The sequence below is a fragment of the Ruditapes philippinarum genome, unplaced genomic scaffold (assembly GCF_026571515.1).
Source record: "Ruditapes philippinarum isolate M1 unplaced genomic scaffold, ASM2657151v2 ctg4570_1_1_1_1, whole genome shotgun sequence".
NCBI lineage: Eukaryota > Metazoa > Mollusca > Bivalvia > Venerida > Veneridae > Ruditapes > Ruditapes philippinarum.
The window spans coordinates 51,321-76,014 of NW_026864466.1; the positions used below are offsets into that span (position 1 = coordinate 51,321).

General features: G+C 33.3%; 1 protein-coding gene across 1 annotated transcript; it reads left to right on the forward strand.

The window, feature by feature from the left end:
* The first annotated feature begins 907 nt into the window (after positions 1–907).
* LOC132725703 (uncharacterized) lies at positions 908–23,828 on the forward strand. The gene is made up of 15 exons (XM_060710883.1): positions 908–1,309; positions 1,957–2,043; positions 3,708–3,782; positions 4,277–4,372; positions 4,741–4,948; positions 5,477–5,557; positions 6,334–6,420; positions 6,853–7,357; positions 18,425–18,615; positions 19,169–19,623; positions 19,746–19,947; positions 20,164–20,244; positions 20,660–20,749; positions 21,383–21,487; positions 22,404–23,828. Exons 1-15 carry the CDS (start codon positions 1,173–1,175, stop codon positions 23,028–23,030), a joined length of 3,027 nt encoding a protein of 1,008 aa, XP_060566866.1. The 5' UTR covers positions 908–1,172; the 3' UTR covers positions 23,031–23,828.
* The last annotated feature ends 866 nt before the right edge of the window (positions 23,829–24,694 follow it).

Sequence of the window (24,694 nt, forward strand, 5' to 3'; positions counted from 1 at the left end):
AAAACATTTTCTCTATATATGTACATGTACGCATCGTTCGTCTTCATTTCTAAACATGTCGTTAAAAGGGTGGTTGATAAAAAATAAACCCTCAGAATGCACTCAGTTTGACGGGTAAAAATCGATACTAGTATGAAACCATCTTGTATTTCACTGTTTGTACACCCAATTCCCTTTTGTGATGCTCGATAGGTTTATACCACCTTTGTCTTAACAATTCACTCAAACAATTATTTTATAGGATCCAAAAAACAATAGCCTTTTGTGATGCTCGATAGGTTTATACCACATTTGTCTTAACAATTCACTCAAACAATTATTTTATAGGATCCAAAAAACAATAGCCTTTTGTGATGCTCGATAGTTTTCCCACTTTTGTCAAACGATTTGTATGCATATACTTAGTATAGAAGTGTAAATATGAAGAAACTTAAAACTGACACATGCTCCGTATAGTACCCTATACGGAACGTGATTGACAATAGGCCTACTAATACGTATTTCATAAACTGTATTCAAATGTGGATGTTTATTTTGATTGCTATATTGACATAGAGTTCTTTTGATATTGATAAAATAGTAGCAGTTCACTTAGTTAGTGTTTTTATTGCTTTATGGCAATATTCATAACAATTCATTACTTCCTAACAGGTGCCCGTGAAATTCGAATATATCCGGTCAAATATCTTTGCATGAACAACGTCTAAAATAAAAATTTCTCTCCAATTTATTCGCGAAATCGTGCGGACTTATTCGCGCAAACAAATATTTGCGCTTCGTGGCCATCCGCGAATAAAGCGAATATTAATTGGTCGCGAATATTCGTTGGGTTACAGTAATTGATTTCATGAAATTGTTTCCCTTTATCAGGTAAATGAATATAATTTGAGTCTTAACCTAAATGTATAATTTAGCGACGGGTTGTTTACGTTAAAAGCCTTGTCGGTCGAATGATTAATTATCTTCCGGGTTGGTTGGGTATTTTGTAATTTATGCTTTCATATATCGATATTGGAATATGTCACATGTAAATAGTAGATTGTGTACGGATAAAAACACAGTGGATAGAAAAAATTGCCGTTCAATTTCGATTTTGATTTGACTAGTGTAGAAACTTATGTTATTCGTTTTATTTCATTTTCGATTTAGACATATAAATTTAAAACGAGGCTATGTCAGACTGTTGTTGCTGTTCTGGCACCAGGGAGGAAACTATGCGTTTAGATCCAACGGGCCGACATAATGGAAACCAACCAGTGACAACACAGCCACAGTCCACACAGAAGTATACAAATGGGACTCATAATTTGTAAATATATATGTGTTTTTTTCCCTATTATTTTCCTGTATTCCATATATAGTGAAAAGGTTTTGAAGCTGTTAATGGCTTTTATATACTAACATGCTTTCATATTATTATCGTCATACGTGAACTTCCCTTTAAAAATGTTGTTTTTATTTTGTTTGATTGTGCAAAATTACACGCATGCGCATCACGCTTTATCGGCATTGAATTGAGAACCTTTCAATACGCTCACCTTGCTATGTCATTTATGAAAGAAACAGATTTTCTACCGATTCGGCCGAATTATCAACTTGTATCATTGAGAACACTTGATTTATTTACCAATAAATATTGCTATATATGATTCACTTAATTGTTTAAACTATTTATAGTTGTATAGTTATATCCTAAAGAGGGCGTATGTCAGTCTGCCTCGCAAGTTTTCAGATCTGCCCTTAATTTGGCTGTTCATAGCAGTCCTCATAAGGGATAAATTATTACCCGATCTTAAACTTCAAACATTCAAGTAAAGTAAAAAACAAATAAGAAACAGATATCAAAGATTGGCGTTGCATATTTACAATTTGTTTACTTTAAAATACTTTGTGGTCTAGCGTTTTCATAAAATTTTCATTGTGCCTATGATACATAAACATTTATTTTTATTTTAGGTGTACCATGCCTGACAATGAAGCAAATAAAAACGCGCTGATCTCGAAGGAAAGAGAACTAAAAGATCTTCAAGCAAGGCTTCAGAAGTATGTGTATGCTAATTTATTATAATAAATGTGCAGAATCGGTATAAAATAACTGCATATTCAACTTGATTACAAGTTTAAAGCATGTACGTAACTATGTTACACAATAGTCACTGTTCAAGCTATTTAATGCAATTTTGTTAGAATTAAGCTCGGTAAAATACAAAAAAAATGTATTTTATATAATTATGTTAGAAATAAATAATCACAGAGTATTAAATTTGTGGGCACTTTCTGTTTGTTTTGAAACTACATGTTTCTGATCTTGAACCAAACGCACATAGACTTATGCTGATTATTATTTTAACAATTTAATATTATTAATGGATGCCGATATATTAACTTCATGCTTTAAATGTATGTAGGTTACAAACGCTCAAAGATAAGAGAGGTAACATACCATCAAACTGCTATGGGATATCGTTGTTAAAAGTTAAGATATCATTTTAACGAATATTTTTGTCATGTTTTATTTCAATACCCAGACGTATAAGGTTATATATAGATACACAACTTTTTTGTTAAATGAAACGTTTGCACGCAACGCTGAGTGTAAACGATATAACAAGCATATGGGGTTAATATGCAAAATGAGACTAACATTAGTGTATATTTGTTTTTTTATGTTTTAAAAAGCTTAATTTGTTATTATTAATATGTACATAAAAGAGTAAGTACATAACAAAATAAGTAAATCACTTAAAATGAGTCATTTAATATATTTAATATTTAATATGCATACTGTAAACCGCACCTTTTAAAAAATCAAAATAGCAACAGCAAAAGCAAAAATCTGCCGAAATAATTTGAGTGGTTTAGTCTTTAACAATCCGATCTCATATTTCATCTGGAAACAAATGAATTTTAAAATCCACGGAATGATATTTAACTTCATTATACACCAATATATCATTCAATGTCAAACTCCCATAGGCCTATTATATGCTCTGATTGAATATCTAGGATATATTCTCCGGAGAATATTTCTTATATCAACCAGGGGCACATAACCCTTACATAACTCTATATTGAGCAGAAGGGTATAAATCATTCTTGTACTGTTTTTGTAATGTTTATTGGTTTGAGCAAAATTACATTGTAAAAATGATGATGTGTATTGTATTTATTTCTTGACTGCGTATTTTATAAATGTTTTAGTTGTAGGTCTTTCGGTACAATAAAATAAATAACGCATGGCTGTCGGGGTGATAATTGATATTGCCTCGGGGTAATATACCAGTTCTCGGGTCGACTATAACCTCTGTCATTCCGACAGCCAAATGTTATTTCTATAATGTTATCCCTGTGTTATCAATATATTATTTCTTATTGGCTGTGTGCGAAATATTACCAATATATGAACTCTCCCACTCTCTTTTATCGATAATTTATATATTATCTTTTACTGTAGATACTTATCTCTTTATCATCAATATATTACTTTTTACCTGTGTTTAAATACATAATTATGTCTGTGGTATCGATATACTGGTATGATTTGACCTTGTTTCATCGATGTATGAAATATGATATATTTGCCACGCAGTCTCATTTCAAGACTTATATTGCATGGCCACGTGCTACAAAGCAGTAGACAATATTAATAGAATTATAATATTTGTATTTAATTATGTTAGTTAATACAAAGGTGTATCTGTTTCAAGAGATCAAGAGGAAATTGACAGGCTCAAACAGAAAGTAAAAGATCTTGAAACGAAAAGTAATGAACTTCTTTCGAGGTAAGAGGCTTTATTTAATGATGATTCTGTATTAAAATCGAAAAACAATTTATTGAAGAATTATCATACAATAATGATTCGAGATCACCCACCGACAGCCAAGTGTTATTTCTATAATAGTTTTCCTGTGTTATCAATATATAACTTCTTATTGGCTGTGTGCGAAATGTTACCTATATATGAACTCTCTCACTCTCTGTTATCGATATACATATATATATATTCTTGTACTGTAGATACTTGTCTCTTGTATATCAATATATTAATTTTTACCTGTGTTTAAATACATGATTTCTGTCTCTGGTATCAATATACTTGTATGATTTGACCTTGTTTCATCAATGTATGAACTACAATATATTTGCCTCGCAGTCTCAGTTCAAGACATATATTGGATGGTCACGTGTTACAAAGCATAATAAGACACTATTTATAGAATTTATAATATCTGTATTTAATTATGTCAGTTAATACAAATGTGTATTTGTTTTAAGAGATCAAGAGGAAATTGACAGGTTCCAAGCAGAAAATTATCAGCTGAAACAGAAAGTAAAAGATCTTGAAACGAACAATAATGAACTTCTTTCGAGGTAAGATGCTTTATTTAATGATGAATCTGTATTAAAATCGAAAAACAATTTATAGATAAATTATCCTACAATAATGATTCGAGATCACCCAGTAAAAATAATCTACCTAGAAAAAAGATCATTATAGATCTAATAATAAATCTATTAACACATAGACCACAAACGGGGCACATTTGCATTTGTGACAAACGACACATTTGATAACATCTATAAACGACAATAGACACAGTAACAAGTGTTTAATTGTTTGCTCGAAAAAGCTCTTTTTAATAATACGTCATTTGTCTTTCGGTTTTGACTAAACTCTATTTCCTATTGAACATAAAGAAACTATTTGTATGAAATCAGCTTTTACTTTTTTGATACAGACTCAGTGCTGTAGCGAGCGCAAAGCTTACGGACAACAATCCGAATATAGCGGATCTGAGTGATGTGAATCGGCCGACAAAGTTAGCGGAACAATTTTCAGAATTATATGACAATGAATGGACTGACGCATTTGATGCTCTCGCGAAGGAACAAGATGAGAGTAACAATGACAAAGAAGCTTGTACAAAACTGCTGAATGTATTAAATGTAAGTCAATTAATTGCTGCTTCTTTCAATCGTTGTATTATGCTGTTTCATCAATTCAAAAGTTTTGTATGAGGAGCAAAACAGATATACCTGGAATAAAGCTATAATTCCTTGTCCATATTAAAACACTATTATAATAGTGCAATTTCTATTTACAAGAGGTCAAGAAATATTACAATTAATCCAGGCATGACCAACACATGCCAAGTCTACACGTAGTGACAAACAACATCGATAAAGATGCCTCCAAACTACTCATATATTTGAATATAATATTTTTGTATTTAGGTATTGTTCTACCGTATCGCTTGTTATCGTAAAAGTTTTTCATAATTATCAGAGAACAAAGAAAAGACGTTGACTCATTTGAATCTTTACACATAAAAAATTCTTTAAAATGTTGTGATACTTATTTATCAAAAGAAGGAAAAAAGGTCGAAAGTCAATAACTTTATTTATAAACGATTACTTGAACTTTATATTGACTTAAGAGAAGTTTGATTAAACGAAAAATCGTCTTATTTTTAGAAAATATTTTCCATCTGTCACAAAAAGGCAAGCGGTGACCTGCAAATGATGATGCAAAAGCTCTCAGTAGAGTTGTTTGGGGTAATAATATTATTTCTTGTTATTTTATATAACTGGTACCAGTTCTAACATCGTTAAAAACTCAGTTTAGTTTTGCTGAAATAGAGAAATACAGAATCCGTAAAGAAAGCCCAACATGGCAAAATTGTAAAATGTTGCAGGCTCGGTTTGATTGAGCCTGTTCATGGACGATACTGGAAAGTGCAAGTTACCGTCCACGCCCCCTAGCACCGGCTGAAGCCAATGGTAATGATCTTGAGAGATTGCACTTATTTCTAGCTGGCATGAATTGAATCAATCATAGGTGATCAATAGTGTGCCTACCATTTCAATGACAGGTGTAATGGTTTTTGCATGGCAGATCTACAAATGTGCCTCCAAATTCATCTATCTGTATTATGTATTTCTGGTACTTGACGAATACTGTTACCAATTAGTTTTTTTTAACTCAAATACTACAGCAGCTTTTCAAAAGGCGATGGTGTATTATTATATGATACACTCATCATTACGTATCATGACTCAAACAGATGTCCCATTTCTCCTAGACTTTTATAATGAAAACATTAACCTTTAATCGTAATCATGAGTAGCAGCTGTACAAAAACTTCGTGTTCTTTCTCACACAGAAGTCTAACCAGATCACTGACCAGTAAGGATGTTTCACTGTCAGTTTTACTTTAAGTAAATTAAACCAGTTTTCGTCACAATTCTTTTAATAAATTTATTAATTAACGACTTACGATTATAATGATATAAACAACATATTATGATCAAAGACTAACTTGTTTTATCAGATGGGTGCGCCTTCTAAAGAAGTTATGAGAGCCATAAAAGATGACAGGAAAAAGCATTATGCTGGAATGGTGGAGCAACTTATGAAGGTATCTTGAAAAGACAAAAGAAGAAAAAACTCTGGCAGTATGCGAAATGTTAAAATAAATGTTAATATTCATTCTAAACAGATAACAATATAAAACAGTTTTTTTTCCAATCATTCCCTATTATTATGGCCTTTTTTCATTTTAAGGGTTAAATTTGCGCATGAATAAAACAAGCAAATTATACAAATGACCATTTCTTTATTTAATTCATTGAAACCTTACAGGTAATTTCATAAAAAAACGATATTTACAAACACAATAAACGTCTTTAAACTATATTTGGATCATAGATATATTAAAAGTGTTTAAGGGATGCCATCTATACTAGAGTTCATTTAATTACTTTAAATATATGATAAAGATCACACACATACAGTTATTATCTTTAAATCCGCAGTTGGCTTATTTGTATAATTTTTATATTTGTTTTAGGATTGTAAATTCTCATTCGACGATGTAATTACAGAAGAAGAAGCGTTGTTAATTGCAAAGTTCATAGAAAAATGCGTGTCTGTGTGTTGGCTTATGTCCATACAGGACCCGCCAGTCTATATAGACGTCAAAATTGATATGCACGGTGAACGTCTTTCTACAGACATTTACAAACCCTACACAAAGTCTGGGAAATTCATAGATTACATTGTTTGGCCAGTGTTGTATTTATTTGAAGGAGGCAATATCCTTAGTAAAGGGATTGCACAGGGAATGAACGAGGTGGCGAGTGATGATATCATTGTTTCAATGGAAGAGGATAAAGCTTTAGAGAAGATTGATGGCGATCTGGGAAAGAGTAAGGACAATGATATGGTGATGAATGAAAACAGTGGCAATGAAATTAAAGAAGATAGTGACAAGATTCTTAATAATGATCGTTTTCTAGGAATGAGTGAGAATGGGAATGGAAATGGAGATGATCAAGATAAGATGACGCACTTTTAATTTGGGATATAACTACCTTTTATTACATTATGTTTGTGTTTTGTGACTATCATAACACAACTTAATGGTTGTATACTCTATTTAAAAAGGATACTTTTGAGTATGTTAGTATCATAATATTATATCATGGTATAAAATTAATATACACGTATACGGAAAGACACATTCTATAAACATTGCCTTAAGTTATAGCCTTTAGTTACAACATTTGGAGGAATAATTGCTCGTAGATTTTATGCAGTGCCATCTATGACATTTGAATAGTGTCACTCTGAATTCCGATGATTTATTGTTGTACGTACACGAGTATATATCTTTATCAAAATATCATAATTAACATATGACTATAATAAAAACTTAAACTTTTGGTTTTCCAGGTTATATAAATTGACTATTTTTTTTAAGTATTCACCATGACAAAAACCCTCATTCGATAAGTTCGTCCTTACTTTATCATGACAAAGATAACTGTAACTTGATTAGTTTGTGCGTATTTTACGACAAGTTTGATATTTATTATTTAGCCTGTTCTTCATTCATCGAAATAATATATCGATTACTTGAAAGGTTAACAACATGACAAGTCTAATGAATTGATTATTTCGCTTTTAATGGTCAACCGGGAAAGATAAATTTATATAGTTAAAATATAAAGTTTAAATAACCTATTAAGGCTGTGCGAAAAATATCCAAACGACAGCTTAATAAAAAAATATATTTTCTATATATATTTAATAAAATAAGTCAAACATTTTTATTATTTTGCTCTAAAATTAACCACACAACTGTAACAATTTATATCGCATTTAAGATTTCAACACAAGATAAAAGTCTTCACTGTTTAACCTTTGATTATTAACATAATTATATAGACTAATAATTCTATCATTACAGTGTTGAATCTCAGATAGCGAGTAAGGAATCTGCTCTCGTTTTAAATTAACAAGACAACAGCAGAAGTCAAAAGTCGTTGATAAAATAGAGCCCTACTTCACTTCTGTGTTGTTTTGTTTTTTCTGGTCCATCGGGATAATTTAATCCAGCACTTTTTTAAGCAAGTCGTTGCAAAATGACGTGATGGATGTTGCACTGTTTTATTGTCCCTCATGTACAGAATCAATCAAATCAAGGCTTCACTTTTTATGTTAATTTGTTGTGATTCATGCTTCCGAGGGATCACACTTTATCCAGATTTTTTTCATTTACATCTAGTCTTCACAACGTCTCCAAACTATCCACTCAAGATCTGTTAACATATACTTCACCCCGTTACAACCTCTTTGTGATTCACAAAGCATTCTTGTTATCAATCATATGCTTTAGTACATATTTTGTTGATCTTAAATTGGAAAATGCCCAACTTTGAATTAAACAAAGGATGTATCAATTATTTAAAACGCCGAATACTAAAGGCTCTTATACGTCATAAGGGACTAGAAAGATAGGGGCTCATTATTTTGCATGATTATTGAATTATGAACTCATCTTGATTATAATGAAGATCAAACTCAAACATTTTTGCTTTAATTTGATAACTAAAATTCAGACATACACATTGGTATAAGGTTTGTTTACAAAAACAACATTTTCAAATTACGTGCACATAGACACAAGATCCGAAGCAAAAAGATTTTCTTTCCCACTATGTTATACAAAATTTGGCATTTTGAAATAAAATGCTTTTTATTTTCAATAGCTTGTCTCCCACTGTTATTGGTTCGAACTCCGCTCAGACTGTTTAAAGTTTAAAGTGACTGCGCAGAAATTTTATTGAGCTTCGTAGATGTTTGTCTCATAATGTGTCACTTAAAATTACATGTAAATTGTGGAGGGGACGAAATAGGCATTTTTTCTTTGCTTATAGTCAAGCTATTGATTAACTTAGAAGGTCTCAAAATAGCCCATCCTTGATCAAACATTGGTCTTTTATCATGTTTATTTCAAGGGTGGTGGATAAAGGGAAATGATTCACATGTCAGATTAGTAAGATTAACTCCCCATTTATGTAAACTAGGTTAAACTTAAAATATCATTATGGCGATTTCCATTATCATAATAAATCGATAACCTACGTTTGCGCATTGATAAACCTGCGAATAAAAAAAGAAAAAGGTTTAACATAAAATTTAAAACTGATCTTAAACTTTAAAATCGTTCAATAATTGACCTTTTGCAAAATTATTGGAACATTGCCCGACGTTTAAATTTTTGTACTTCAACTTTATACCACTGTATTGAGGAAGTAAACTGTCCAATTGTCTTCCACGAGATCAACGCGGTTTAACGATTACCGCGCTATCTTATAAATTGAATGTATACGACACGGCTTGTTGTCATGTATCGCGGGATTTCAATCAATATACACATTGTGATATTTGTAATGTCTATAACATTATTTTCTGTTTGCTAATTTATATGGATTGATAAAAAGATTTACCTTCAAAACGTTTCGTGAACATGTCTGATCTGTAAGTATGACTTTTATTATATATAATAAACAATTTAGATAGATTAAATCAACAGTTATGCATTTGTAAATATGAACTGTTTCCGCCCATGGTTACGCAGTATTAATTTTAAATTTTCAAAAAGCGCGGGCAGCTTTCTGATTACATATATAATGTTTCCGTTACAACATTTTTGTTATATATACAGTTATGTCGAGCTGCCGGTTTGCTAGACTGGTTAACAGTTAAATTTAGTCGGTTGATTAAAGTAAATATGCTGTGATACATTTGAAATACTTTTATCCTATTGGACTATTTTCAAATATTACGTTCGAAAACAGCAAACCTACATGTTGACAAATAAATAATCAGATGAGGTCAGGAATGATGCCTTTGAATATGAATAAATAACGGTATTTATTTAACCGCACGTATCTTATTGATATATAATTTTGATTTATAGCAAACTGCAATCTTGTGAAAGTAGCGTCAACTTTTATTTCTCAGTCTATGCAGCACTGTTTGAGACAACAATTTCAGGATCAAACAGGACTTCTTTAAAAACTCTAAATTTTCAGAATCCATCAAGCGGTTAAGTCCTTTTTCTAAAAAATATGTATTGGGTTTGGTCAATATTTAAATAATTTTTGAGATATTTTAATAAAAATACACCTCCTAGTGAACATAATACCAACATTATGCAATGCGTCTGTTTACAATTTCACATTCGTGTTGCTATGTTATTCAAAGGCATCACGAGCATGTGTCGACAGAACACGCTCTCATTATTGGTGTGATTTTCATTGTTGAAAATGTTATGTTTAAACCAGTTTTAATTGTATTGTAAACATTTGAAGTTTGCTGTTAACCTATGAAAATAAGTTTAATTGTATTTTGTTGTGTAACGTATTTAATATCAGAACAATGATTCGTATTTATAAGTAATTACTATCACAATAAGGCCGAATTTTTGCCTGTAAAGCAATTGTATATTTTAAATGATAGAAATTTGAATAATGATTTTACTTATTGTTTTAAAAAAACATGGATAATTAAAAATAATGCGATTTCTTAATCGCTCTCGTATATCTCATTATGTATTAGTCAAATGTAATGTGTTACAATGATACATTCCAAAGTATGTGTTGAAAACAGTTCTTATATTTTCTTCATTTCGAATTGTTATAGGTATTGAGAATGGAGCAATAAGAACTGTTTGGACTTTGCACGTTTTCATAGTAACTTCTTAGCTGCAGTAGTTATAACTTATTTTCATGTATATATAAACTATTATTTATTTTACTCAGTATTTGCTAAGATGACTCGATGATTCACAATTTTATACGGTGTTTTTTCTTCAATGCCCGTTCTCATTCATTGCATCAACTAATGGAAATATTTTACAAAGTTATGAATTCAAAATAGATCTATAAAGATTTGTATCGTCTCTGCCTATAGAATATCATGGGATACAATTTTTTATAATTGTTGTCAGACTTAACGACTTACATTCACTAATCCCAGAAATATTTTAAACATTATCACAAGGTTCTAAATATGGATACTCAAGTTATGTATTTCGTTCGTAATGTTGTAAACTGCAGACAATGGTCTCTGAATAGGTTATAATTATAGCAAAATTTGTCCTAGGTGAAAATCAAAATCATGCGTATAGACTGTTCTTTTTATATGCCCGAAAGAATTTCGGATATATTATGTTATACACCCTGGCGTCCGTCCGTCTGTCTGTCCGTTCTCACGGGACAGTAATGATGTGACTAGAAGAGCAATAGGAAACTGTTCTTTCTCCTTGATGTCATTCATTCCGTGATGCTTTTTGGTGGCTATTTTTTGTGTGGCTAAAAAGAACAATAGAGTAGCCATATGATGTCCCGTTAGAACGTCAATCCGTGTGTCCGTCCGTCCGGTAGCAATTTGGTTTCCGGAGCATAATATAAGTTCCATTTGGCCCACACTATTCAAACTTCATAGAATGGTTGTCCATATTGGGTAGAAGACCCTTATTGATTTTTGGTCACAAGGTTAAAGGTGAAGGTCACTATTACCTTAAAATTGAAAACAGTTTTCGCTCAATGTCCAATACATGACCGTTTTTGATTTTAGCGTCATAAGATCAAAGGTCAGGGTCAAAATGACCTTAACATTGAAAATTGTGCTTTCTGGATCATAACACAAGTTCCATTTGGCTTACAGTGTTCAAACTTCCTAGGATGATTGTCTATATATTGAATAAAAGATCCATATCTATATTGGGGTCACAAGGACAAATGTCAATATCAGATGACTTTAATATTGTTAACAGTTTTACAACTGTCAAACTTTATAGGAAGGGCATTTATATTGAGTACATAAATTGCCCTAAAAAATTTCTTATATTATGTTATACCCCTGGCGTCTTTCCGCCCATCCGTCTTAGCATTTTTATTTACAAGATAACAACTTGATGGTGGTTCTTTGGAAAGAGCAACTGTATATATGAAGGTTCTTCAGCTATAAAGAAGTTTTGCTTTTTGAAGGAGGTAATACTTTATTTAAATCACATGTCTTAACAACACTTCATCCTTACAAGAACATGAACACTTTCGAGCATATATTGCTCCGCCTAGCGGTGCTCTTGTTTATGTTTCAAGTCATCATATAATTATTTGTTCGAAACAAAGTTTGTTCTTAATGAATTTCATAAAATTGAAAACAGTTTCCATCTCGATAACTTAAGTATTAATCAACCTCAAGCTGTAAAATTTTATAGGATGAACAGTCATGTCAAATACATGACCCCTATTGATTCAAGCGTTATAAGGTCAAAGGTCAGGGTCACAATGATCTTACAGTGACAATTGTGGTTTCTTGGTATGTGAGAAGTTAGCAGTTAACAGTGAGCTAAGCAAAAAGGCGTTACGATTTATATAGGGAAATCAATGATCTGCTGTTATGCTCAGCTGGGTAAGCAATCTAGCAGAGCATTCCAAAATAAAGTGTAGAAATGCTTTGCTGGTATGCTCAGCTGGGTAAGCAATCTAGCAGGCCATTCCTAAATAGAGTGTAAAAATGCTCTGCTGGTATGCTTAGCTGGCTAGGCAATCTAGCGGGGCATTCCAAAATATAGCGTAAAAAATGCTCTGCTGGTATGCTCAGCTGGCTAAGCAATCTAGCGGGGCATTCCAAAATAAAGTGTAAAAAGCAGCTCTGCTGTTATGCTCAGCTGGCTAAGCAATCTAGCAGGGTATTCAAAAATAAAGTGTAAAAATACTCTGCTGTTATACTCAGCTGGCTAAGCAATCTAGCGGGGCATTCCTAAATATAATGTACAAATGCTTAGCTGTTACGCTCAGCTGGCTAAGCAATCTAGCGGGGTATTTCATAATATAGTGTAAATGCTCTGCTGTTATGCTCAGCTGGATAAGCAATCTAGCGGGGCATTTCAAAATAAAGTGTAAAAAGCTCTGCTGTTACGCTCAGCTGGCTAGGCAATCTAGCAGGGTATTCCAAAATAAAGTGTAAAAATACTCTGCTGTTATACTCAGCTGGCTAAGCAATCTAGCGGAGCATTCCTAAATATAGTGTAAAAATGCTTAGCTGTTACGCTCAGCTGGTTAAGCAATCTAGCGGGGTATTCCATAATATAGTGTAAAAATGCTCTGCTGTTATGCTCAGCTGGCTAAGCAATCTAGCGGGGCATTCCAACATATAATGTAAAATGCTCTGCTGTTATGCTCAGCTGGCTAAGCAATCAAGCGGGTAATTCCAAAATACAGTGTAAAAATACTATGCTGTTATGCTCAGCTGGCTAAGCAATCTAGCGGGACATTACTAAATACACTGTAAAAATACTCTGCTGTTATGGTCAGCTGGCTAAGCAATCTAGCGGGACATTCCAAAATATAGTGCGAAAAATGCTCTGCTGGTATGCTCAACTGGCTAAGCAATCTAGCGGGGCATTCCTAAATATAGTGTAAAAATGCTTAGCTGTTACGCTCAGCTGGTTAAGCAATCTAGCGGGGTATTCCATAATAAAGTGTAAAAATGCTCTGCTGTTATGCTCAGCTGGCTAAGCAATCTAGCGGGGCATTCCAACATATAATGTAAAATGCTCTGCTGTTATGCTCAGCTGGCTAAGCAATCAAGCGGGGAATTCCAAAATACAGTGTAAAAATACTATGCTGTTATGCTCAGCTGGCTAAGCAATCTAGCGGGGCATTACTAAATACACTGTAAAAATACTCTGCTGTTATGGTCAGCTGGCTAAGCAATCTAGCGGGACATTCCAAAATATAGTGCGAAAAATGCTCTGCTGGTATGCTCAACTGGCTAAGCAATCTAGCAGGACATTCCTAAATATAGTGTTAAAAATGCTCAGCTGGCCAGGCAATCCAGCAAAGCATTCTGAAAATTAGTGTAAAAATGTACTGCCGGAATGCTGAGCTGTCTATGCAAACTAGCAGGGCATCCTTAAATAAAGTATAAATTTCGTTGGTCTGCAACTGATATTTTGCACTCGTAGACTTTCTGAAATATTTAGTGCCAATGCAGGTAATGACATTTTTGACTTCTACGGGATGCTCAAGTGTCTCCGACTGATTCTGGGACGATCGCAGGCTTTCAGGAAATTTTGGTGTTAATGCAGATACTGACATTTGTGAATTTTTTAGGACCATCCAGAGTCCATTTGGTTGGTTTGCGAATTTTTCTGGAACAATCGCAGACTTTCAGAAATTTTCGGTGCCAATGGAGATAATGACCTTATTACTTCAAAAGGGCCCTCCTGAGTCTATTTCGTTGGTCTCCGACTGATTCTGAGTCACTCGCAGACTTTCAGGAATTTTGGTGTCAATGCAGAAAATGATATTTCTGACTTATTGGGACCTTCTTGAAGCCATTTTTTTGGTCTGCGACTGATTCTGAGGCACTCACAGACTTTCAGGAATTTTTTATGTCAAGGCAGATATTGACATTTTTTACTTCTAGGGACCATCCAGGGTCCACTTTTTTGGTCTGCGACTTATTCTTGGACAGTCACAGACTTTCAGAAATGTTTGGTGCCAACAGAGATTATTACAATTTTAACATTTTTGACCATCCATAGTCTATTTCGTTGGTCTGCGACTGATTATTGGGCACTTGCAGACTTTCAGGAATTTTTGGTGCTAATGCAGATAATGACATTTTAGAGTAAAAAAGCTCTGCTGATGACTATGGGGTCCTTAAAAGTAAAAATGTCATGATCTGCAATGGCACTAAACATCCTGAAAGTCGCGAGCTCAAAAAAATTCCCCCGGTTTCGGCCAGAACCCAAAAAATTTTTTCCCCGTGGGGTTCCCTAGGAAGGGCCAAGGGAAATTTTCCAAATTTAATTTTCCAAAATTGGGGAAAAAAAAAATTTCCAAAAAGTCTGCCCCCCCAAGGTTTGGGCCCAAAAATCAAGTCCGGCCCCTTACCAGCGAAATGGAAACTTTGGGGGTTTTAGGAAGTTCCCCAAAATTTTTTCGCCCCATTTTGGCAACCCCAGAAAATTTCCTGAAGTTTTCGAATCCCCAGAAAAAACCCGTTTGCAACCCATAAAAATTTCTTGGCGGGTCCCTTTTGAAGTAAAAAAAATTTCCATCATCTCTTTGGCACAAAATTTTCCTTAAAATTGCAGTGTCCAAAAAATACGCTGCAGGCCAAAGAAATGGACTCTTATAGGTCCCTAGAAGTCAAAAATATGATTGTTTCCATTGGCACCAACCATTCCTGAAAGTCTGCGAGTTTCCGAGAATCAGTCGCAGACCAATAAAATGGACTCTTGAGTCCCAATAAGTCTAAATTGTCAATATCAGCATTGGCACCAAAATCCCTGAAAGTCTGCGAGTGTCCATCAAAAAGTCGCATGAAAAAGAAATAGTCTCTTAAAGGTCCTTAGAAGTCAAAAAAATCATTATTTCTATTGGCACCAAAAATTCCTTAAAATCTGCGAATGCCTCAGAAGTGCCTAGAAGTCGAAAATGTCAATAAAACGTTGGCAACAATAAATTTTGGAACTCAGAATCAGTCTGCCAGCTGAGCATTCCAGAAGAGTTTATTAATACTATAATTCAGAATGCACCGCAAGATTGCTTATAAAACACAGCATTTTCACACTATTTTTCAGAATGTTCTGCTAGGTTGCCTAGACAGCTTAGCATTCCAGCAGACCATTTTTACACTATATTTAGTAATGCTCTGCAATATTGCCAAGACAGCTGAGTATTGCAGCAGAGCAATTTTAAACTTTATTTAGGAATGCCCTGCTAGATTGCTTAGCCAGCTTAGCATTCCAGCAGAGCATTTTAACACTATATTTAGTAATGCCCTGCTAGATTGCCTAGCCGGCTGAGCATTCCACCAAAGCATTTAACACTATATTTAGTAACGCCATGCTAGATTGCCTAGCTAGCTTAGCATTCCAGTAGAGCGTTTTTACAATAAAATTTAGTAATGCACTGCTAGATTGCCAAGCCAGCTTAGCCTTCCAGCAGAGCATTTTAACACTATATTTAGGAATGCCCTGCTAGATTGCCTAGCCAGCTAAGCATTCCAGCAGAGCATTTTGTCACTATATTTAGTATTGCCCTGCTAGATCGCCTAGCCAGCGTAGCATTCCAGCAGAGCCTTTTTACACTATATTTCGTAATGCTCTGCTAGATTGCCTAGCCAGCTTAGCATTCCAGCAGAGCATTTTGACACTATATTTAGTATTGCCCTGCTAGATTGCCTAGCCAGCTTAGCATTCCAGCAGAGCCTTTTTACACTATATTTCGTAATGCTCTGCTAGATTGCCTAGCCAGCTTAGCATTCCAGCAGAGCATTTTACACTATATTTAGTAACGCCCTGCTAGATTGCCTAGCTAGCTTAGCATTCCAGCAGAGCGTTTTTACAATAAAATTTAGTAATGTACTGCTAGATTGCCTAGCCAGCTTAGCATTCCAGCAGAGCATTTAACACTATATTTAGGAATGCCCTGCTAGATTGCCTAGCCAGCTTAGCATCCCAGCAGAGCATTTTTACACTATATTTAGGAATGCCCTGCTAGATTGCCTAGCCAGCTTAGCATTCCAGCAGAGCATTTTTTCACTATATTAAGTAATGCCCTGCTAGATTGCCTGGGCAGCTTAGCATTCCAGCAGAGCAATTTACACTATATTTAGAAATGCCCTGCTAGATTGTCTAGCCAGCTAAGCATTCCAGCAGAGCATTTTTACACTATGTTTAGTCATGCCCAGCTAGACTGCCTAGCTAGCTGACCGTTCCAGCAGAGCATTTTTACACTATATTTAGTAATGCCCTGCTAGATTGCCTAGCCAGCTTAGCATTCCAGAATAGCATCTGTACACACTATTTAGTAATGTCCTGCTAGATTGCCTAGCCAGCTTAGCATTCCAGCAGAGCATTTTTTCACTATATTTAGGAATGCCCTGCTAGATTGTCTAGCCAGCTGTGCATTCCAGCAGAGCATTTTTTACACTATATTTAGTAATGCCCTGCTAGATTGCCTAGCCAGCTTAGCTATCCAGCTAAGCATTCCAGCAGAGCATTTTAATACTATATTTAGTAATGCACTGCTAGATTGCCTAGCCAGCTGAGCGTTCCAGCAGAGCATTTTCTCACTAAAGCTAGGAATGCTCTGCTAGATTGCCAAGACAGCTGAGTATTGCAGCAGAGCATTTTTACACTATATTTAGGAATACCCTGCTAGATGCCCAAAACAGCTGAGCATTCCAGCAGAGCATTGACTTCCCTATATAAATTGAAATGAATTTTTGCTTAGCTCACTGTTCACTGCTAACTTCTCACATACGGTTTCTGGGGCATAAATTAAGTTCCATTTGGCCCACAGTGTTCAAACTTCATAAGATAATTGTCAATATTGAGTTGAAAACCCCTAATAATTTTTGGGTCACACGGTTAAAGGTCAAGGTCACTATTACCTTAAAACTGAAAACGGTTTTCGCTCAATGTCCAATACATGACCGTTTTTGATTTTAGCGTCATAAGATCAAAGGTCAGGGTCAAAATGACCTTAACATTGAAAATTGTGCTTTCTGGATCATAACACAAGTTCCATTTGGCTTACAGTGTTCAAACTTCCTAGGATGATTGTCTATATATTGAATAAAAGATCCATATCTATATTGGGGTCACAAGGACAAATGTCAATATCAGATGACTTTAATATTGTTAACAGTTTTACAACTGTCAAACTTTATAGGAAGGGCATTTATATTGAGTACATAAATTGCCCTAAAAAATTTCTTATATTATGTTATACCCCTGGCGTCTTTCCGCCCATCCGTCTTAGCATTTTTATTTACAAGATAACAACTTGATGGTGGTTCTTTGGAAAGAGCAACTGTATATATGAAGGTTCTTCAGCTATAAAGAAGTTTTGCTTTTTGAAGGAGGTAATACTTTATTTAAATCACATGTCTTAACAACACTTCATCCTTACAAGAACATGAACACTTTCGAGCATATATTGCTCCGCCTAGCGGTGCTCTTGTTTATGTTTCAAGTCATCATATAATTATTTGTTCGAAACAAAGTTTGTTCTTAATGAATTTCATAAAACATATTCATTAAGCATTAACCGCTCTATCTTATCATTTACTAAGCTATATCGGAAAATCGCAATGGGCTACTAGCCACACCGATGCTTCCCGACCGAAGACAAAGCAAGGCAGAAATGAACTTCTGGAAAAACTTCTTGCATTGTTGACAACAGATGTTCATGACCTAGCAAACTCTCTATGGGACACATTAGACAATGATAAGGTTTGAATGAGTTTACGTAATTATTCATAACAAAAATTACAAATATGTTTAAAATTTATTTTTGGAAAGTAGCAATTTAGTGTAAGGAGATCTTACAAAAAGTTATCAGGTAGAAATAAACACACACGCACACGCACACACACACACACACACACACGAACACAAATTTTAAGGTAAAAATGTTAAAACACATAGCATAATGTTTTATCTTATTCACATGCAATTTTAGCAAAACTATCAATTTATCAGTTAAGTGATATTTAGCTTTGAGAAGTACCTTACTTCATCTTCTATCGAGAGGATTAAAGATAATGTGTACACATTTTATCATTATATTGAGGTATCATACTTGACAAAGAATTAAAATTTATTTAACATAACTCTTTTTCTAAAACAAATATTGGCATCAAAAGCCAATTCATTTTAATTTTCATTTTTTCTTCTTTTCAGTTTGTGCACCGATAAGCATCGATATTTATAGTAGCAAACTGTTAATTTAATAAATATGTGTATGTAGTTCAATATAAATCAGTTTGTTCTATTACTACTTTAGGATGTTTATCAAGTAAATACAACTGAAGTTGCCAAATTAAAAAGAGAAAATGAAGGCCTCCGACACGAATTGGATACATCTCGAAAGAGTACAGATAAGTACTCGGAAATGAAAAAAAGGTACGATGATCTTGAAAGAAAGTTCAACGAAAGTGAAGAAAAGAATAAAAAACTGAAAGATATCGAGAAGAACTATTTGAGATCCAAAGATGAGTTGCAGAAAGCTTTTGATATAGAGAAACAGAAACTGCAACTAATCATCAAAGAACAGGGAGATATAATTCAAGCTCTAAAGCATGCAGAGAGCAAGACAAGCACAGATCACCGGGAACGATATGGGCATCGTATCACTGACAAACAAGAATCAGAGAGGAATTCTACATTAGATAAACAGCTTAAAGACACAAGGGAGAAGCTCAGAAAAACTGAAGAAGAACTAGATGAGACTAAAACAAGGTAATTTAAAGATATTTTTTTCTACAAATGTGTGTTTGCTTTTGATTTGTTTTAAGAAAGGAAAGTATATAATCAATTACTCTTTATTTAACCAAAAGAGTCAACTCAAAATTTCTTTTCAGACTTAGCAAGTCATTGGGAAATAAACTCCTGGACAACAATCCGAATATTGCTGATTTAAGTGACGGAAACCGCCCTACGAAACTTGCAGAAGTATATCAGGAAATTTACGATAACGAATGGACGGTAGCATTCGAAAGACTCACCACTGGGCGAGGTGATGACGAGGAAGCAGTAATTTCAACATTAGTCAGCATTCTTGTGGTACAGCAAAGTTTTAATCATAAACGTTTGGTTAATTAGAATAATACCTTAAACAATTGTCAAATAGCAGTTGTCGTAGGAATATAATTTGCGAATGTATGCAATACAGTTCTAGTAATGTTTTCATGACTATAAGTATGTAACCACATGTCTTATATATTTCAACAGTACAAAGGGAATTTCCAGTTAGTATGTTAATATGTTAATATATTTTAGGAAACAAAGTCCATATGTGAAAAGGAGGCAGAACAACAAATGACAAAAATACAACAGGCTATGACACAGGACGACAGAAAAGTATTTGGCTTCATACTCTTATATCACTTAAAGGCTAACATGATGAAATTCATTTTAAGACCAATATTTGTATTGGATGGCAATATTACTACATAAAATAATCTTTTGTGAAAAAAGCAAAAGAAACACAAGTCCTTATGTAATCGACAAAGCAGACAAGATACTTGTCACACGAAGTTAAGTAAATGTAAATGCATGACCGAATGTGTTCCAACTGTTTTCAAACGTACATGTTTCAAATTCAAAGTCCTTCTTTGCAGTAGAAAGTGTTATTTTATTATTATATGGAATAATTGAGCTTAGTATTAAAATATTCCATCTCTGACAATCAGTTTTCGTTAAATTTGTTTGATTGTATGGACATATAAAAAAAATTGTTACTACTAGAAACTGACGTGTATTGTTTCAAATGTAGGTGGATGCTAAAGTTATTTCAAGTATTAGCAAACCATTGAAGGAATGCAGGAAAGCTGTCGCTGTATATTCTGCGAAACAAGTGTATAAGGTATTCTGTTTTGGTCAATACTCCCTCTCGTTGACACATGTTGTTTACATCTTTAACAAAAAAAACCCATCCGGGTTTAAAGTCATAATACAGGAGTTTTTGTTACATTAAGATGATGATATTTACGGCCTTTTAATTTCGGCTAGATTTTACCAGCTTGGTTCAAAATCCTTAATATGTAGAATCTCACCTCTATTGATTTTTATTTTACATACGGCCAAAATGAAACAATAGATACTTGAATACAATAATTCCATTACATCTCAACTCTACATAATTTTGCTATCAGAAGCCAAAGGTCATATTCACCATGCATTTCTTTAGAATACATTTCCATTCCATTAAGCATTAAATTTGATGGTAGTTACATGTACGACATACATATGTGTCGCTGTATCTAATGTCATGTACACTCATTGACAAAATTAACAGTTTCTACTAAATGACTAATATACATATGTAGGAATGAGACCCGCATCACTGCATAATTAATTTGAATGATTTGCTATTCTCTAAGCATGATCTTCTGCGTCTAAAACACTTATTTCCTTGGTTTTACAATTTTTTACAATTTCAAATGTCGTTACTTAATTCATTCGTTGTTTAAGACTTAATATATCTGTGTAATTGTAGAAACGCTATGAAGACCTGAGATATTCCTCATCATCTACCGCTCAAAAAGCAAGACTTGTTCCGGAATATTTCGAAGCGTGTTTCAATTTATGCTGGCTAATGGTAGTAAGTAAAATGTGTCACTGTTTCAATATTCTATGTTTGACATAGCATATCTTAAAACGTATTGTATGAAGTAATAAAGGACTGTTTAGCAGAAAAAAAGTTGACTGATCAGGTTTTATATAGTACGTTAAATCAACAATTTATTGGAAACCAACATCTGACATTTTGTTGTAAAAACAAAATGTCAATTGCATTTCTGTTGACATACACGAACTTCATAATTATATTAATAGAATCATTTTTGCATGCAGCGCATATCAAAATTATAACAATATTGTAACTCTCCTGAACAAATATGATATGGGGTCGATTTAAATTTCTAAGTTTGAAAGTTATTGAAACAAACATTATTAAACATTATATTATATCGGTGCCTGCGTCATCTTTGCTGTTTATAAACATAATAAACATTAATTTTTGTTGTGCTTCTCACATATTTTTCTGACCATGTTACTTTGATTTCCCCGTAAAAACGGTGTTAGCCGGATGTGTAAATTATACAATAAACACTCCTACAATATCTACATTTCGTTAATAAAATGGGTTTCATATCGACTGCTGTTTTTTTCTTGTGGTACCAAGACTCGACTTTAAGTAGTTTTATTATCGTAAATGTCTGCAACCTCATTGTTGCGAAATTGGATTGTTACAAGTTGGTTTTCCTTTTTAAAACATATTTTCTTAACACTATTATCATTATATAACACTTACATTATACTGCAAAAGCGGGTCAATTTAAACTGCAGAATGCTTAGATTGTAGGCAGAACAATATTTTTACATATTTATAAATTCAGCTTTGATTAATTGATTATAATTGTTGTACTAGTCTAAGTGTTTTTGGTATTTTGTTGAGTCTAATATATTAATTCAAATATTGAAAACTTTTGATTATATAAAAGTAAACTTATTTTTAGGTTCAAGACCCACCGCTTTCGTTTGGTCCTAATATCAGGCGAGGAGATGTTTTTAATACGGATTTATACAAAGCATACACACAGAGAGGAAATACTGTGGCGTATGTTGTATGGCCTGCTCTTTTATTGCACACAGGTGGTTCAGTTCTTTGCAAAGGAGTTGCTCAAGGAAAAGCAGATCATTCGCATCGACCAAACTCCGCACCAAACTTGAGTAAAAAACGTGAATATTTGAATGATGAAACGGTTGACTTCTTCTCTAGCTCAGACCGATACAACAACGAACATAAAGATGACACAGTAGCAGATGTTTATGAAAGACAAGAGCACTATAAAACCTACGGTGGAGAGACAATTTACGATTCAAGAAATTATGAAAGCCAATTGCGTAGTCATGAAAGATTTGATTCTTCGATTAGCGATCTGGGTGATACAAGTTATTATTATAACACATATACTCGGGATCAAAGATATAACTTGACGAAGAATTCGCGACCGTACGACAACTACTCGTCGACTTCAATTAGTTACAAGCCTAGAGTTAGCCCTGAATATTCATCACGTCAACGTAGTAGACCTTCTTACACACAAAAAACGATAACGCCAAAACAAGCTTGGCGATTTTGAAAGTCGGTCATTTCTTGAAGTTTAAAATGAATTAGATTAAGTAATAGCTGGTTGACATTTATGCTATGCATGTATAAAAACAAGTTTACAATTTTATTTAATACCTTATTAATGAATAACATGACAATATGAGCTATAATGTAATTACTTATTTTAAAGTATAAAAGGCATAGCTACATGTATACAAATACGCATTAGCATATCTCGCATTTTTAGTACGAGAGGAATAACCGTCACATGATCTTGAAATCAATTGTTGAATAAAGCGATAATTATGCGATACTTCTATATAACAAAACAATTAATTCTAAAATAATACATCAGATTATATTCTTTTATTATCTTTAAACAAATCTTATATATATTTTGCTTATACAAAAGTGTTTTTTAATATTTGTGTTTTATATCTTTATCCATTGACAGCTTTAAATACCATCCCCATATATTGACCGAAGGTAACCCCGTTTATTGCATCCGCATCGTGACTCTTAAGGGTCGGACCTTCATCCCTCATCAGTCTAACAATAACATACGCGTCTTATTCAAATATGATACGTTGACAAAGTGTTAGCATTGTGTAAAACACAAGAAAATAATTATTTCAAAACAAAATATGTAAAGGAGGTTAGATGTTCTAAACGTCGAAAAGTATAACTACATTTATATTGATAGCGACTGTTTTCTAAGAATTCTACAATTTGTACCGGGCACAATTTATTTGTGGTAGCTTCAACAACTCTTGCAGCTATTATGCCTTTATTAAAACATAATTATTTTTATTTATAATCATGAATTATACATTTATAAGGGGGTTAGAGGGGTTGGGGATAAAAACGAGCCTTTTTTATTAGAAAGTTTTTCATTTTTATGAAAATTTAAAATTTAAAAAGTTGCTAAAATCCCGTTTAAAAGCGCGCTTAGTGGTTAAGTTTGTTCTATGAAAGTGGGGAAAATCATGTTATAGACTACAATTGAATAATCTGTTATTTTTGATACTTGTAGAATTTACTTTTGATTATCTGTAACCGATTACGTGACAAAAACAACAACTGTTGTCAGATACCATAATGAACATTATCCATTTGTAAATAAAACAATTCTGAATCATTTATTAAATATTCCGAAGAAATTATGTGCCATTCCTTCTAATTTGCCTTCATTTGTTTATTTTATTTTAGATTGCATTAACATATTTTTTTCTGTTATATGCGGGATTCTTATACAAAGGTCTGAAATTACAAACTCTATGTTAAAGCTTTTTTTATATTTGTTGTATTGATTCCGTGACCGCGTGGTTTCGGCCCTTTACAGCAAACCAATTCGGCAGCGAGTAAGGATTATTTCACGTGAAGAAACTATACAGCTAGCTTACAGAACCTCGGGTTTGTCTGCAAATTATGATGTAAATACTATTAGAAAGTTACATGAATGAAATAGTATTATATACAGAATTATAAAACATATAACTGTTATAATATAATTCATAATAAGAAATGACAGAGACAATACAGTTAATATTTTTTAAGAATTTGTAATGTTTTATATGAGTGCATTGAATTGGTGAGAAATAAAAAAAATATAAAAGTATTTTGTCTTGTTTCACTATAATATAAGAAGACTGTAGTAAAAAGGGTCTTATAATTCTAATATGCAGTATCTATTTA

Bases quoted from the DNA above. Each gene is read 5' to 3' on its own strand.
- LOC132725703 (XM_060710883.1), top strand. From the start codon at position 1,173: ATGTCAGACTGTTGTTGCTGTTCTGGCACCAGGGAGGAAACTATGCGT. The intron at 6,421-6,852 runs GTATCTTGAAAA...TATTTGTTTTAG, and splicing joins TGGTGGAGCAACTTATGAAG to GATTGTAAATTCTCATTCGA. The intron at 19,948-20,163 runs GTACAGCAAAGT...AATATATTTTAG, and splicing joins CATTAGTCAGCATTCTTGTG to GAAACAAAGTCCATATGTGA.